Source organism: Dryobates pubescens, chromosome 8 (genome assembly GCF_014839835.1).
Source record: "Dryobates pubescens isolate bDryPub1 chromosome 8, bDryPub1.pri, whole genome shotgun sequence".
In the NCBI taxonomy this organism is placed as follows: domain Eukaryota; kingdom Metazoa; phylum Chordata; class Aves; order Piciformes; family Picidae; genus Dryobates; species Dryobates pubescens.
Window position 1 is genome coordinate 1,486,678 of NC_071619.1, and position 15,666 is coordinate 1,502,343.

At 47.5% G+C, this 15,666-nt stretch overlaps 1 protein-coding gene across 8 annotated transcripts in view; it reads left to right on the plus strand.

Annotated features, from left to right (window-relative positions):
• FGFR2 (fibroblast growth factor receptor 2) overlaps nucleotides 1-15,666 on the plus strand; it is a 99,253-nt gene that overhangs the window by 24,428 nt on the left and 59,159 nt on the right. For all 8 annotated transcript variants that reach the window (XM_054163391.1, XM_054163395.1, XM_054163396.1 and 5 more), the window contains one exon: nucleotides 7,484-7,653. In XM_054163391.1, coding sequence (XP_054019366.1) covers nucleotides 7,484-7,653 — 170 coding nt within the window. The remainder of the gene's footprint in view (nucleotides 1-7,483; nucleotides 7,654-15,666) is intronic.

Genomic DNA, 15,666 nt, shown 5'->3' on the forward strand with positions numbered 1-15,666 from the left:
TTCTTCCTGGAGTGCCGTCTTTGTCTGGCTGAAACCCTCGCAGATGAACTAACTTCCCCTGCAGCCGAGCCGCCAGGCCCAGCTCGCTTGGGCGCAAAGGTGGGGTGAAAACTTGCAACATAACATTAAGTTGTAACGAAGCAAATCCCTCAGTCCTTAATCTTGGCAGAAATCTCCCCAGGCAGAATGAATTTGGAGACAATGAGGTTCTTTTGTCTGCAGAGGACCTCAAGTTCTACCACAAAGCAAGCAATCCAGCACTAAAACCACATTTTTATGTTGCTTGTGCATGCTGAAAATGGGCTTACAAAAAAGCCTTAAACCTATCTGAATGTTAAACTTCAGTCCCTTTAGAGAATTTGGAAAGCTATTAATAGGCTCTAAATAGAGCAGTTGCTAAGAAAGAGAAAAGGGGGAAAAAAAGAGTAGTGAAATACATATTGGTTCCTTATGCCCCTGTGCACTGATGTGAAATCCTGGTGGTGATGGAGTTTGCTGTGGCTCCTGCTTGGTGGAGTCGGGAACAGGCAGAACACAGAAATCCTTCATGGGAGATGTCAGCTGGTTCCAGCAGCAGTAGCCAGGTAGTATATTTGCTGCTCAGCCTGATTGGTAATTGGCAGCTGTACTGTATGCTTGAAACCCTTGTTCAGATGATAGAGTACGGGCTTGGCTGCGGCTCCCCCAGTTACTTACTGCTGTATACGACTGCCCCAGGTCTGAAGCTGTGAAACATTAGATGCTATTTAAAATGATATAAGTTCTTAGCTGCCTACTTGGCCCCTGCCATCTGTTACTGTGATTAGCCCGGCCTGATTTGCAGGTGCAGCTTGAAGTGGCTGAGATGAAGCAGCTGGAGGCTGCTCTGACAAAGGAATGCGGTGGCAAAGATAATTGGTGACTTTGGAAAAGGGACACTGGCTTTTGAAAGAGGTGGTCTAGGCAAAATCCACCAACCCAGGCAAACCTTAGTGTTTCCCTCAAAAGGGTTTGTGGGTAGAAATTCCTTTTGGGAAACATCCCTATGTGTGGCATTGCTTCAGGGCTTCATTGCTGTTGGTCAGCAAAGGGCTTGCAATACTTTTGGCGTGTTTTGGTGTGTGCTGATATCTTTAGAGATTCATTGTGAGCACAGTGACTTATGGAAGTGCATAATGTGGGGCCAAAAAAGCCACAAAAGGACCTGACCTCGAGGCAGCTTGTGCTGTGTAATGTTGTGGTAACGATTCCTGCCCTTTCACACAACAGGGAGAGCTACCCAGTGGTGTCCTCTCTAACTCTAGGGGATGTTCCTGTAATAGGAGCTATGGTTTTTAAGCTACTGTTAATCAATCTTGATTCAGGAGCTGGTGAAAGGCCACTGACAATTTCCATCTGCCAGGGATGGGGTATGTGCTTCAGCAGGGGTCAGTGGCACTTTCCCTGCTCCAAATGAGGGCTGCCTCTGGAGTGCGAACGTTTAAACGTCTTGGGATGGTGGAGGGAGTGCAAGCTCTTGCAGCAGGGAAGAGGGGAGGCTGCAAGAAGAGAGTCTGCTCCTGAGAAGAGCATTCCACAAACAAGTCCTCACAAGGTTGCTCTTTGCAAGGTGCCCATAGACTGCTGGGGCTCAAGGTGTGGGGAGCAGCTCAGGCTTCCTCCCGATGCCTGAGCACTCCGTGGGAGGAGCTGGAGCCGAACAGTGCTCGTGGCACTGCGTTCTTGCAAGCAGTCTGTTTTCAATGAAAAGTTGCATCACAGTAACTCAGTTGGATTAATACAACGTTGCTGAAAGAGGGTTGTGATTTGGCAGGGTCTGAACTGTGTGGAAGTTAGGGCTGGGACTTGGTGTGGTGCCTTTGCAAAGCACTGAAGCTTGCAGATTGAGGGTCTTCTAAGCCTTTCCACCAGCGTTGTTTGCCATTCCCCTTCTAGGTTTTATTCTTGTGTCCAGAAGAAATTCTTGCAAGATGAATTGAAAAGTGAACAGGGAGTTGAGAGGCAGTTTAAGTCCTGAGTGTGCCATGTGCAATGGTCAAATGTCCTTTACAGAATCACAGGATGACAGGGTTTGGAAGGGACCTTTGGAGATCAATTAGTCCAATGTCCCTGCCAAGAGCAGGGTGACATTCAGGTGGGCTTTGAATGACTCTAGAGGTGGAGACTCCACCACCCTCAAAGTGAAGCAGCTCCTCCTCCTGTTTAGACAGAACTTCCTAGGTTCAAGTTTGTGCCTGTTGCCTCCTGTCCTCTTGCTGAGCACCACTGAAGAAAAGACTGGATCTGCTGCCACCATCCCCTGCCGAAGCCAAGCAGAGGCTGGGGAAGTCCAGGACCTCATGAGAGTCCCTGGGTGCTGCTCTTTAAGAGAATAAATCTTTAAGTGTTTCCTGGTTTGAGCTTTGCAGATCCAAACCGATTTAACTGATCATTTACATACAAATTACAGCTGCGATTGTTAAGGATAAGAAATGGAAATTGGCCTGGTTATGCCTTTGCTGGTGGAAACAAAGGCCACAGTCTTCAAAGGTTGTTGCTTTTTGATGAAACAATTCTGATAAAGTCCAGCTGTCCTGGCATGTTAATTATGATGTGATGAGGCAGGAAATGGCTCTAGTGCCTTCCACAGGAAGCTGAACCTTGGCATTCTCATTCCTGCATATTTAAAAGCAAAGCAAACCTTTCAGAGCTGTTTTATTTAAGCTGCTAAGTAGCCTTTTCAGCTTTTTACATTTTTCTTTGCCTCTGTTTACAGATACTTCATTTTTTTTTTACTTTTTTTTTTCCCCAGAGGCCAAGGGTTTTTATTTTTGGATGCAGGGAGGGAGGCTGTTGAGGAAATCCAGTGTCGTTTTCAAGGCTGCTCAGGAAATACAACTGCTCTTGAAGTCAGGGGAGGCTGTGAGTGGCTCGGTAGCTGCGAGGAACAACTGGCTCTCAGGAGAGGAGGGCACTCAGGTGCACACGTGTGTGCTCCTGACCATTTGCCCTGGGTGTATTTTTAAGTCCAAGGCATGCATCGCAGATTGTGCTCTCTGCTTGGTGTCCTTTGAGCTTGACAGATATTTTAACTGTCTGAGAAAACACTGTGGTAGATTTGTTCCAGACTGCATCCTGAATAGCTTTTTATTACTTCCAGCTTTTGTTGAAGGGATTAGTGATTGTGGGGAAGGTGCAGGATTGGCTCCGCTGCAAAAATAGTGCTCTCTCCTCAGAAAGGCTTCGTGGCAACGTGGTTTTCCCTTTTACTGCCCTGAAGAGGTGCCTTAGCTTGGTTCTGGAGTCCCACCTCCAGGGATGTTGACCTAGGACTTCCTTTTCAGCTAAGGGATGATAATCATTATCAGTGCCTACTGACAGCGGTGCAAAACACTTTGTTGGTACTCTTTGCCTCATCCTCATCATAGTTTTGAGAGGTAGCCCTAATTTAAGGGGCTTCTATCATCTTCACTTGGTGCTGGCAAGGCAGCAGTTACCATGACAGTTGCACTGAGGTCCAGCACTGCTAACTTGTTGAGGAGACCCCTGGGTAGCCCTGAAGATGCTGCTCTTCTGGCTGGGATTCTGGTCAGGCGACTGGAAGCTTTAGGACTTCTTTTCCTTATCACCCTTTAAACAATTTCTCCTGGGCCAAGCAATGGCAAATTGGCACCGAGAACAAAAAAGTATCCAAATGCAATCCACATGCTGTTCTTTTCATGCCTTGAAGAGTTTCAGAAAGGATGAAACAAGCCTCAAATTCATCAAATCCTGTAGAGTGGAAACCCACTCAAGGGAGCAGCAGAAATTGGATGTTGCCTAGAAGTGTTTTTTAATTAAAGGTCAACTACAATAGTAGGGAAAACCTCGGGTTTGATGTGGTCACTTCAGGCGCACTGTTGCCTGCTCGAGGTGCTCGTCGGGCAGGCTTGGGAGCTGACTACTTTTTGTGTTTCTTTGTGCTAGATAAGCCTAAATAAAAACTTAAGGAGTCCTGAAGTGAAGTGGTCCCCTGGGCTGCCTAATTTCAATTTCACATGCAGGAGATTTGCCTGATTAGATGTAATGTATTTGCAGTGGAGTGCAGTGTGGGTCAGCAGGATATTTTCTTCACTAATGAGGGCTCTAAAAGCAATCAGGAATTCCCACCCGTTCCCCTGCTGCTCGTTACCACTGTGTGCTGGAGCCTGCTCTGTTGTTGCTGTGAACTTTGAGCAGTGCTGCTACCTACTTCCACCTGTCCTGCTAGCAAAGATGGGATGTGATGGACATGGTCTGTAAGAGGGCTTGGCACTCGATGGTGTGTACTTGTTAACTGCCTTCATTATTGGGTTTAGTGAATCTGGAGGGCTTCCTCTCAAGACAAACAGAACAGCAAAAGGTGCTTTCAGGCTCTAATTTAGACTCTAGAGGGAAATGCTGCGTGTTAATTGGGTCGGTTGCTGTATGAAAGCACAAAATGAGGGTGGGTGTTATGGTTTGTGGATGCTGCTGCCTTGTCCTTTTGCTCCTACCTAGTGAAAAGTAGGAGGATGTTTGCCACATGTGATGTCCTCATGTTTTTCTCCAAGCTCCCCAGAAATTCAGGAGCATGGCAGATTGTGCTGAGGGACTGTGCGAGGGGAAGCTTTCCAAGCAGAGCCCTTTCTCCCAGCCTGGGGAGTTAACTTTCCACTTCTCTGCGGCACAGGATAGAGCTGTGTCACTTCATTCCTGCTGCGTCCTCCTGGCCTCCTCTCTGCTCCCATCTCTTCTACAGAGCAAAGTTTTCCCTCCCTTTGCATTTGTTCTCCTCTGAGTCTTACTGGAGCACCTCTCTTCCAGGAGAAGAGTTTCTCAAGGGTGGTGGCTGATGGAAAAGGGGGTTGCATGCAAGAAAAGCAGAGGATGAGCTGCTCTTGCACAGTAGAAACCTGTGAAGCAGCTGTGTTTGGGAAACTGTAGGTGTCTGCATCTTGACTAGCTCAAGTTCCCTGGTTCTGGGCTGCTCCCTGAAGCTTCTGCAGAGCTTTGTCCAACCAGCCTGTGTGCTGCAAAGCAGCCTTGCTAATGAGCAAGCTGTGGAGCCTGTGATTTGAAGGTTGTGCTTGCCAGTGACTGAATCCAAGCTTTCATGCCCGGTGTGAGAAGGGGCTTGTGACGGATGTGATGAGAAGTGGCTATGCTGGCTGTGAGGTTCCTGGGTTGGTATTGCCAATTTGGGGTCAAATGTGCCTGAGACAGCAATGTCACTGCTTCATATGGTTGATTGGGTTTGACTTGCCACAGTTTACTTCAGCTTTGTGGGACCTGTGGGTAGAGCCCAGTAGTGGTGACCTTACACTGCCTTGTGGAAGATGTTCAGTGGTCCAGTGGAAATATCCATTTAATTTGTCAGTGTCAACATGTGATTCTGCCTGTGCCTGCTGTATTGTAATGTGATTTGTCCTTTGCATGTAGCAGCTAATTCCTCTGGCTGGCTTTGTTTTGAAGTCTTCTGTTGTTTTAATGTGATCCTGATTTTAGCAAGCAGCTTTAGCAGTGATTGTTTTTTCCCTTGCGTCCCTAATTCACTGTAGTCCCTGTAGCGATTTCGCAGTGTTGCAGTTAAATCTTCAATACTTACCTGATTCTCTGGTTTGATTACATGCACAAATCTGCTTGGCTTTTCTACTTCATTAATTTCAACACTAATTGCCACTGGAGGCAAAAAAATAGTAAAATAAAATGGAAGCCCTTATCACTCTCAGCATCATTATAAGCCTTGCTTTGAGAATGTTTTCTTTAGACTGAGAGAAATGTCGTGAGAGGATTGATTCCTGTCTTTTCTATCCAGCTGTATCTTTATTCAGGGGGGCGTGGGGGGTGTGTGTGGGGGGTGGTAGCAGGATTTCAGGGCTTGCAGTGATTGCAAGAACTGCTATAAATATTTGAGGAACGGAAGAGTTTATTTATGGTGGAGTGTTAGGCGGCTAATGAAGGAAATGAAACAGGGCTGAGAGCAATGGAGTTGTTTTTCTGGACCCCTATAGTCCCTAAAAATTCCACACTAATCTGATTTGCTTCAGGAAAACTCCCCTTCTGAAAGAAAGGAACGTTTCCCACCATTAAACAGAATCTTTGACTTTTTAAATGACAGCTGTCATGGTGAGACAGCTGAAGCAATGCCACCAGGACGCTGTGCAAGGCAGCCAAAACGGTGCATGGAATAACTTTGTATGTGGCTCTGTCTGCCCAGCTTTCCTGCTTGCAGGATAAAAACAGATGGGTAGCAATATATATATATAAAAATAAATATACTTTAGGTTTTTTTCTTTTGCTGGTGTGTTTCCTGTGACAAGTGGCTGATGCCCTGGGTGGGAGAGGGGTTTCCTGCGTGCTCCTCACTCTCATGGAGTGGGCGCAAGCTGGGCCAGGGCATGGCAAAAGCCTGGAGAAGAGGAGGCTCCAGGGAGACCTCATGGCAGCCATCCAGTACCTGAAGTGGGCTATAAGAAGGATGGAGACTGTTTGGCAAGGCCTGCAGTGACAGGATGAGGAACAGTGGCTTCAAACTAGAGCAGAGCAGGTTTAGATTGGATATTGGGATCAGGCTCTGCACTATGAGGGTAGTGAAATGCTGGAACAGGTTGCCCAGGGAGGTGGTTGAGGCTCCATCCCTGAAGATATTCAAGGTGAGGCTGGACAAGGCTCTGGGCAGCCTGATCTGGTTGAGGATGCTACTGCTTACTACAGGGGGAGTTGGAGTGGATGACCTTCAGAGGTCCCTTCCAACCTGGACCATTCTATGGTGAGAGCCAGCAGAGCCTTGCCAGGAGCTGGGACAGGTGATCACTTCAGTAAACATTGGCTGAGACACTCTGGGTTTGTGCTGTGGTGTTGGACATCCCTGAGCAATTGGGCTTCACTTTGCAGGGATTTCCTGCTCCTGAGTTGGTCAGTGCTGTTGCTGGGTTTTGCTGGTCCACATTTACTCCTTGGGTTTCTTCTGCTTTGGTTAAGATTTCAGAAATCTATTCCATTTGTAAGTGTGTTTCAGTGGTTTCTATGACAGTAACAGCACAGCTCACCTTGCTGTGAGCTTTAGTGTGCTGCCAGGCAGGCAGATGTGTTTATCCCCCTCCTAACAGATGGGGGAAGGTTAAGGCTGATGCTTCCAGCAGGTCTTCTGTCTTGGCCTGTCTGGCTTCGCAGCTGAAGGCTCAAATTTGCTGAGCGCTCGCAGTAACTCGTCTGGAGGTCAAAAGCATCTGGTGGCTTGAGTCTGCTGAAAAACTTGGTCCCTCTGTCTTGCTTGATGTACATAGAACAAAGGATATCTGGGGTTAATTATTGGAATTTTTGTCATTTATGATAAACTCAAAGCTGCAAACTAAAGCCTTGGCAGAGCTCTGGTCAGCACTTGTGGCCTATGATTTCCAGCCCTCTGCTCTTCCAAAACCACACCGTGAGTGAACGTGTGCTGTGCTTCAGGTCTGCAGAAGGGGCTGGGAAGGGAGCTCAGGTTCTGAGTGCTGATGTGCCTGGCTGTCTCCCTTTCCAACAGGGGCACCATACTGGACACACACGGACAAAATGGAGAAGAGGCTGCACGCGGTGCCCGCGGCGAACACCGTCAAGTTCCGGTGCCCTGCCATGGGAAACCCAACACCAACCATGAGGTGGCTGAAAAACGGGAAGGAGTTCAAGCAGGAGCATCGTATTGGGGGATACAAGGTAAGATCACAGAGTCACAGAAGGGTAGGGGTTGGAAGGGACCTCAAAAGGTCACCCAGCCCAATTCCCCCTGCCCAGGGCGGGTCACCCAGGAGCACATCCTGAGAGTCTCCAGAGAAGGAGACTTCACAACCTCTCCGGGCAGCCTGTGCCAGGGGAGCTTTAGGTTGGATGTTAGGAGGAAGTTCTATACAGAGAGAGTGATTGCACATTGGAATGGGCTGCCTGGGGAGGTGGTGGGGTCACCATCACTGGAGGTGTTCAGGAGGAGACTTGATGGGGTGCTTGGTGCCATGGGTTAGTTGTTTGGGTGGTGTTGGATTGGTTGATGGCTTGGACACGATGATCCTGAAGGTCTCTTCCCACCTGGTTTATTCTGTGTATGCATTCTATGTATGCATTCTATGTATTCTCCTCACCCCCATGACCTGATTTGGCATTTTTTGTTCTTGGCTGAAAAAAACCCAAACCAAAACACAAAAAAAGAACACCAAAAAAAACCCCTCCAAATCAACCTAACCCACAAACCCCCCCAAAACACAGCACAAAACCCAACCCCAACCAACAATAACAACAACAAACCCCCACACAAACAAAACCCCAGCACCAAACAACTTGCTGAAGTCAGCAGAACGACTTTTAGTGGCCTGGATCAAATGTAGAAAAGGACTGTGTTCTTCTGGGGAAGGGGTGGGTGGTTTCTTTGGCAGCTCTTGAGCACTAATTGTGTTTATTTTGTGGTATGTGTGTTGTTTTTTTGGTCTCAAATTCAAACTTGTAGCAAAGAAGTGCAGCTGAGGATTATTTGCAGAGTCTGATTTGGATAACTTAAAGACTGACTGAGCAGAGTGAGACTCTTGCTACACTCGCTTTCAGCTGCATTGATGAGAGCAGGACCATCCCCTCTGGTGACTGGAGGGAGTTTAAGGAAGGAGGGGCTGGAAGGCAGAAGTTATTATATTCTATAGAGTTTATGGTCTGTGAAACTGAAATGGGAAGTAGAATTTGAGGGAAAGTAGCAGCAATTACTTGCAAGGGATTGTTTGAATTTTAAACAGCTTCAGATTAGATGTTTCGTTCTCAATTGGTGGTTACTGATTAAGAGAGGGTTTTAGGGAGGCCAGCTTAGCTCTCTGGGGGAGTGCATGGACCTTTAACCTCCTGGTATCTGCCTAGGTCAGGTCATAAGTCAGGACTCGGTCATCTTATCCCGTTCCTCCCAAGGAATGGGAGTGTGAGACCGATGGCAAACTGCTTTCAGGCTCTACCCTTCCCATCCTGCTCTATGTTTGAGTTACCTTAACCTCTTCAGAGTACCTTCTGTCAGTGACTTCCTCATGTACCTGACACCTCAGCAACTGCTCTCCAATGAGGAGAAGGTTCCTAGTTGGTCACCTTGTAAGTCCCAGCCTAGAGCTTCTCCTGAAGAGCTCAGAGAAGTTTGTCTTTGTCCCTGGAGGTGTTCAAACGCTGTGTGGAGCTGACACTAAGGGATATGGTTTAGTGTTGACCCTTCAGTGCTGGGTCAAAGGCTGGACTGGATGAGCTTGGAGATCTCTTCCAACTGGATGTATTCTGTGGTTGGTAATTAAGACAGAAGTTCACTGACTTTTCCAGATGCCACAATAAGCTCCAGAGCAAGTCCTGGGGCCTGCCTGCTACTGCCTCACCCACAGCAGCTGCAATATTTTAGGGGTGCCACATTTTGCCATGCCCTGCTGGAGCCAGGGGGTATATTGCTGCTTGTGCTGTTGACTCAGATCCTGCTTGGGACAAAAAAAACCCAACCCAAACCCACCAGTTTTCCAGTGCAGAGGAGGACAAGCCATGGTGCTCCTTGCTTGCTAGCTGGATTTACTGGAGGAAGTGTCACATTTTCCAACACTTGTGCTCACAGAGAGTGGAGCCCAGAAAATCTCTCCCTGCATGAAGACTAATTATCTAAGTAGACTTTTCCATCTATGTTTGCTTACCCCATAAATTACTGTTGCTTGTGGGTCTACACCTGGCAACACCTTCTGCCTTTCACAGTGCTGTGGAGTGTTAACATCTTGGCTATAGTTCAGTGATTTTCTTCCCCCACCTTTTTTAGTGCTTTTTTTAAGGACAGAAAAAAAAAGCTGGTTAAGAAAAAAACCCAACCCAGCAAACCAAACAACCAAACTAATCCTGTCTTGGAAAATAATAGTAACTGGGTTAGCACTGTCTGAGGCATAATTTGAACACTTGACATCTCCTGAAGGGGAAATGCAGATATCACTCTTGAAAACAATGAAGGAAAATGTGTCTTGGAAGGCAGGGTGGAGATACCTGCTCTGCCTTGGTGGGGTAGATGAGCTTGCCTGGGTTTGGGTGAGCTCATTTAGACTGCAGCCCTTGAAGTGGCACAAATCAAAGCTTTTGCTCATGTGTAGTGAAATCATTCCATTTCCTAGGTATGTGTGTGCTCTGAGATGGAACCACAGATGGCTGGTTTTTGAAAGCCAGCTGGATGAGTGAAGTATAGACCTATAAAATCATAGCTCCTTGCATCTCTTCAGGCAAGAGCAAGAAAAGAGGGGACACAGCTGTGGCTTTTGGACTTTTTTTGTTTGTTCCCCTCAGAAGTACATCAAATTCCAAATGACCTTCCAGCATTTCCATGCTGTCATTCTGCCTACCAAATCTATGTGTGTTGTAGGTGCTCTCAGTGCTTTGAGTGAGGTGGAAGTTTGACTTCAGTGAATAGATCTTAAAGAACAAGAGCTTTTGGGGGGCTATATCCTCTTGTTAGAGGAGTAGGATGGGGTCACTGTGGACCTAATCAGAATTATTCTGGGATTGAGAGAGTTGTGTTTGCTTGACACCTCTCTACTGACAAACTTGTGGTGAAACAATTTTCAGGAAGGACTGAGGCTTTCCCTGCTGGGCTGTGTCCAGCCAGATATCACAGCAGCTGAAACCATGATCATTCTTGTACATTAGCTTGTGTTCAATCTGCATCTACTTCTGCCCCTGTACTCAGCACTGGTTAGGCCACACCTTGAGTCCAGTTCTGGGCTCCTCAGTTTAAGAGGGACACTGAGATACTTGAATGTGTCCAGAGAAGGGCAATGAGGCTGGGGAGGGGTCTGGAGCACAGCCCTATGAGGAGAGGCTGAGGGAGCTGGGGTTGCTTAGCCTGGAGAAGAGGAGGCTCAAGGGAGACCTCATTGCTGTCTACAACTCCCTGAAGGGAGGTTGTAGCCAGGTGGGGGTTGGTCTCTTCTCCCAGGCAAGCAGCACCAGAACAAGAGGACACAGTCTCAAGCTGTGCCAGGGGAGGCTTAGGCTGGAGGTGAGGAGAAAGTTCTTCCCAGGAAGAGAGATTGGTCATTGGGATGAGCTGCCCAGGGAGGTGGTGGAGTCCCCATCCCTGGAGGTGTTCAAGAAAGGCTTGGATGTGGCCCTTGGAGCCATGGTTTAGTTGTCAGGAGGTGTTAGGTTATTAGGTAGTAGGTTGGGCTTGATGATCTCTGAGGTCTTTTCCAACCTGGTTGATTCTGTGATTCTTTTTCTGCTGGAGACCTTTGTATTCAAAATACTTTGAGCCACTAGAATAGCTGGAAGCAAACTTGACCGTGTCTGCCATGACTAGTTGATGGAACACTACCTGTCCCATTGGGAAGAAGCAATTGTCCCTTTGAGACTTTAAGAACAAAGTAAAAGGAAGGAAAATGTGAAGCTTGCCACAGTCCTTCAGCCACCTTGGTCCTGCTGCCTCCAGCTCAGAAATCTCTTTGCATTTTCTATATCGCAATCAGATAGTGGCCTGCAGCACTTTGTCCCTCTGAAGTGGGGAATGTCTTGAGTCAATTTGCACTGGGGCAGGCCAGCAGAAGGGTGTGTGTGCTGGCCAAGATAGCTTCCAGAGCAAAATTCCTCCCCTGTGACTAATTCTGGGTGGTGAATTTCAAACTGGAGCTCGTGATGGTTCTTCAAGGTGTGCAAAGAGTTCCTGCAGTGAGGAGAGAGGAATCAGTTGTTGAGTGCTTAAATCCTTTTCAGTATTTGCCTTTTCCTCTGAAGTGGTGATCTTGCTTGAGTATTTAGAGGCTTTGAGTGAATAATCTAAATCCTCTGGGACACCACAGGAGCCTTTGCTTTCTTGCACGCCACCCGGAAAGCAAATGTGCTTCTATCAGCTGCTCCTGTTAAACAGGTGTGTGTTTCCACATATGCATTTTGATAAGCACAGCCATCATATACACATTTAAATGCAGGCAGCTAAATGGCAGAGTCAAGACAGAGTTCTGACTCCATAGGCTTTTCCACTTCCTATAGCTTCTGGGTGGATGTTCTGCACTACTCCTCTGTGGTGGGTTGAAATTGCCCCACTCACCCCAACTCATTTGGAGAAAACTCCCCCAGCATAAAATTGCCAGAGCAGCTCAGGTGGAAGCAAATGAAGCTATGCTTACAAGCTAGAAATATGAAATGCAATGAATGTGTACAAAAGATACAGTATTTACAGGTGTTCAGAAATGGGTAGAGTCAGAGTGGATGTTAGGAAGTTGTTCCCCATGAGGGTGGGGAGAGCCTGGCACAGGTTGCCCAGGGGGGTGGTGGAAGCCTCATCCCTGGAGGTGTTTGCAGCCAGGCTGGAGGTGGCTGTGAGCAACCTGCTGTAGTGTGAGGTGTCCCTGACCATGGCAGGGGGGTTGGAACTGGCTGATCCTTGAGGTCCCTTCCAGCCCTGACAGTTCTGTGATTCTATGATTTGATAATTTACTTAATCAAAATGTTCAGAGAGATTGTTTGCAAAGTGGTAAAAATCTGATGGAGAAGATGGCCAAAAAAGAACCTCAGTAATCTGTTAGAAGTGTCCACACCTAGTCAGGAGAGGAGAAAAAAAACCCCAACATGTTGAAATGATATTTATTAGTCACCAAAGTACCTTTTTTGGGCATGAGGCACAGATAAAACACAAAATTAGGTATTGCAAAGCAATAAAGGGGAAAAAAAGGCAAAGCTTTTAGTTATTAAACTGTGGTGACAAAGTATGTGAAGGGTCAAGCTGTGATTTGAGATGCTTGGAATGCAGTTGTCCCCTGAATTTTCCTCCATCAAGAAAGGCAATGACAGATTGAGTGGGGTAGTCTGAAGATTAGGTCATGGAGGGGGTGGAACTGTGAGGGTATTCTCTGGGATTTTGGGAGAACTCAATAGGAAGCCTCAGGGAACAATCCAGAACTAACAGGGTAATAGCTGGTGGAGAGTTAGGTGAAGGAGCTGCAGGAGTTTCCTACAGCCAATGAATCTCTGTTGGGGGATGCTTATCCTTTCACAGGATGTTAGGGGTTGGAAGGGACCTCTGAAGATTGAGTCCAAGCCCCCTGCCAGAGCAGGACCATAGAGTCCAGCACAGGTCACACAGGAACACATCCAGATGGGGCTGGAAAGTCTCCAGAGAAGGAGACTCCAAAACCTGTTCCAGTGCTCTGGGACCCTCGCAGTGAAGACGTTCCTCTTATGCCTGGGGAGGATGCCTCTGCTTTCAGCAGCTTGTTGCTGCTCTCCTGGTTTTCTCCCAGTGGGCCAGTTCACATGAGCTCCCTATGTGTTCTGTGTGCCAGATGAGCTCAAGTCATCTGTGGGGCTTCAGCAGACCAGCTGACATTACCTAGGGAAATTCAGTAGGGGCTATTTGGAGAGCTGAAGGCTTGGTGCCTTCAGTTAGAAGGGACCTAGCGAGCAACCAGGAGGCAGCTAATGGCTTTGACCTCCATTAGCAAAGAGAGCCATCTATTTGCAGCTTGAGTCACAAGGGTGAGGGCTTTTTTGGGGTTGGTTTGTTGTTTTGGATTCTCCTCCCCTCCCCCAAGTGAATATCACTGTTGTAGTCCATCCATTCAGAGAAGACCTGTGTACTGTGGAAGCACTGCTTCAAAGCTCTTCTGAACCTAGCTGGGTGCTGGTTGTCAGTAATGGCACCAGCTTTGCTGCTCAAAGGCAGACTTTGTTGGGACCAGGCAGTGAAGGCAGGTTACAGCCCACATTAAAAAGCCTCCATGGTCATGAGTGTTATAAGGTGAGTGGTAGCAAGACCCCACTGTGCCTGGGAATCATAGAGTCATTGGGTGTTTGGGAAGGGACCTTAAAGGTCATCTAGTCCAACCCCCATGCAGTCAGCAGGCACATCAACTAGATCAGGTTGCCCAGAGCCCTCTCCACCCTGACCTGGAATGGTTCCAGGGCTGGTGCATCTACCACCTCTCTGTGCCACTGTTTCACCACCCTCAGTGTGAAAAATACTCCCTAGTCTAAATCTTCTCTCTTTATATTTCAAACCATCACTCCTCCTCCTGGCACAATGAGCCCTGCTAAAAAGATTCTCCCCATCTTTCTTAGAGGCCCCCTCTAAGTACTGAAAGGCTGCAACAAGGTTTTCCAGAATGAAATGTTCCATTTGGGAGTCTTCAGCAGAAGATGCCATCATCTGGGTTTGCAGTGCTGTGCTTGCAACCAGCAAGTGCTGAGCTAGCAAGCTGAATCTAGCTGAATCCAGCTCCCTGACATAAATCCAGTTGTGTGACAATGCAGCATAAATACTTTGGGCCTCTGCAGCAGTTGTTCAGCTTCAGTAGAGGAGGCTTCAGCTGATGTTTTATTCTCAAGATGTTATCTCTTCTCACTGGAGTGACAAGAAGGGAAATGGCACAAATTCTTGCTCATGTTGCCATCCAGTACAACAGAATGGAATTAACCAGGTTGGAAAAGACCTTTGAGATCACTGAGTCCAACCTATCACCCAACACCATCTGATCAACTAAACCATGGCACCAAGTGCCTCAGCCAGGCTCTTCTTAAACACCTCCAGGGAAGGTGACTCCACCACCTCCCTGGGCAGCACATCCCAATGGCCAATCTCTCTTTCTATTTAGAACTTCTTCCTAACATCCAGCCTAAACCTCCCCTGGCACAGCTTGAGACTGTGTCCTCTTGTTCTGGTGCTGGGTGCTTGGGAGAAGAGACCAGCCCCCAGCTGGCTACAACCTCCCTTCAGGTAGTAGACAGCAATGAGGTCTCCCCTGAGCCTCCTCTTCTCCAGGTTAAGCAACCCCAGCTCCCTCAGCCTCTCCTCACAGGGCTGTGCTCCAAACCCCTCCCCAGCTTTGTTGCCCTTCTCTGGACACCTTCCAGCAACTCTCTTTCTGTGTCCACTTGTGGCTGTAAGTCAGTTGTGTTTCCTTGTTGAATGGTAAACAATCTCCTGTGTTTTCCTATCAAATTAACTACTCTGATTTTTTTCTTGTGTTTTAACTTCTGCAGAACCCTGCTCTGTTCTTGTTTTTGCAGTCAAACAGGTTAAAAACCACTTGCTCTGGTTCTGAGGAGTGTGATGTAGCTTGTCATGGTGAAAAGCTCAGGTCGCTGTGACCAAGTCTCCTTCAGAAGAGCTCATAAAGAAGTAAAATACTCAAACTATGTAGCTGGGGCAGTGGTTATTTACCAGTGGTTTATGGCAGTCATTCATCCTGATCCAAACCTTGACTTGCAAGGTTGCTTAGCAGAATAACAATACAGTAGAATAGCATAATAGAACAATGGAACTCTCTCTAGTTACATGAACTCACTTTCTTAGCTCTTTATAGTGTGCAAAACTAAAGTCATGATACATTTTGGATGCACACCATCAAGGAGAGGGCCTGAGGAGAGGAGCTGTAAGGTGGGAATGCAGGTTTTGAGGCAGGGTCACACATTTCTGTGGCATTAAGTAGCATCCCTGCCCTTCACCTGCTGCTGGAGTCTCATCTACATTGATCTTGTTTTTCAAACCTCACATGGGCAGTCTTGAACTAATAATTGATAGGACAAGAGGAAACTGCCTCCCCGTGCTCCAGCAGAGGTTTGGGTTGGACATTGGGGAAAAAATTGCTCCCAGAAGGGTTTGTAAGGCACTGGAACCAGGCTTCACAGGGCAGTGATGGAGTTGCCATCCCTGGAGGTATTCAGGAGTTGTGTAGAGACACGGTGCTTAGGGACATGGCTTAG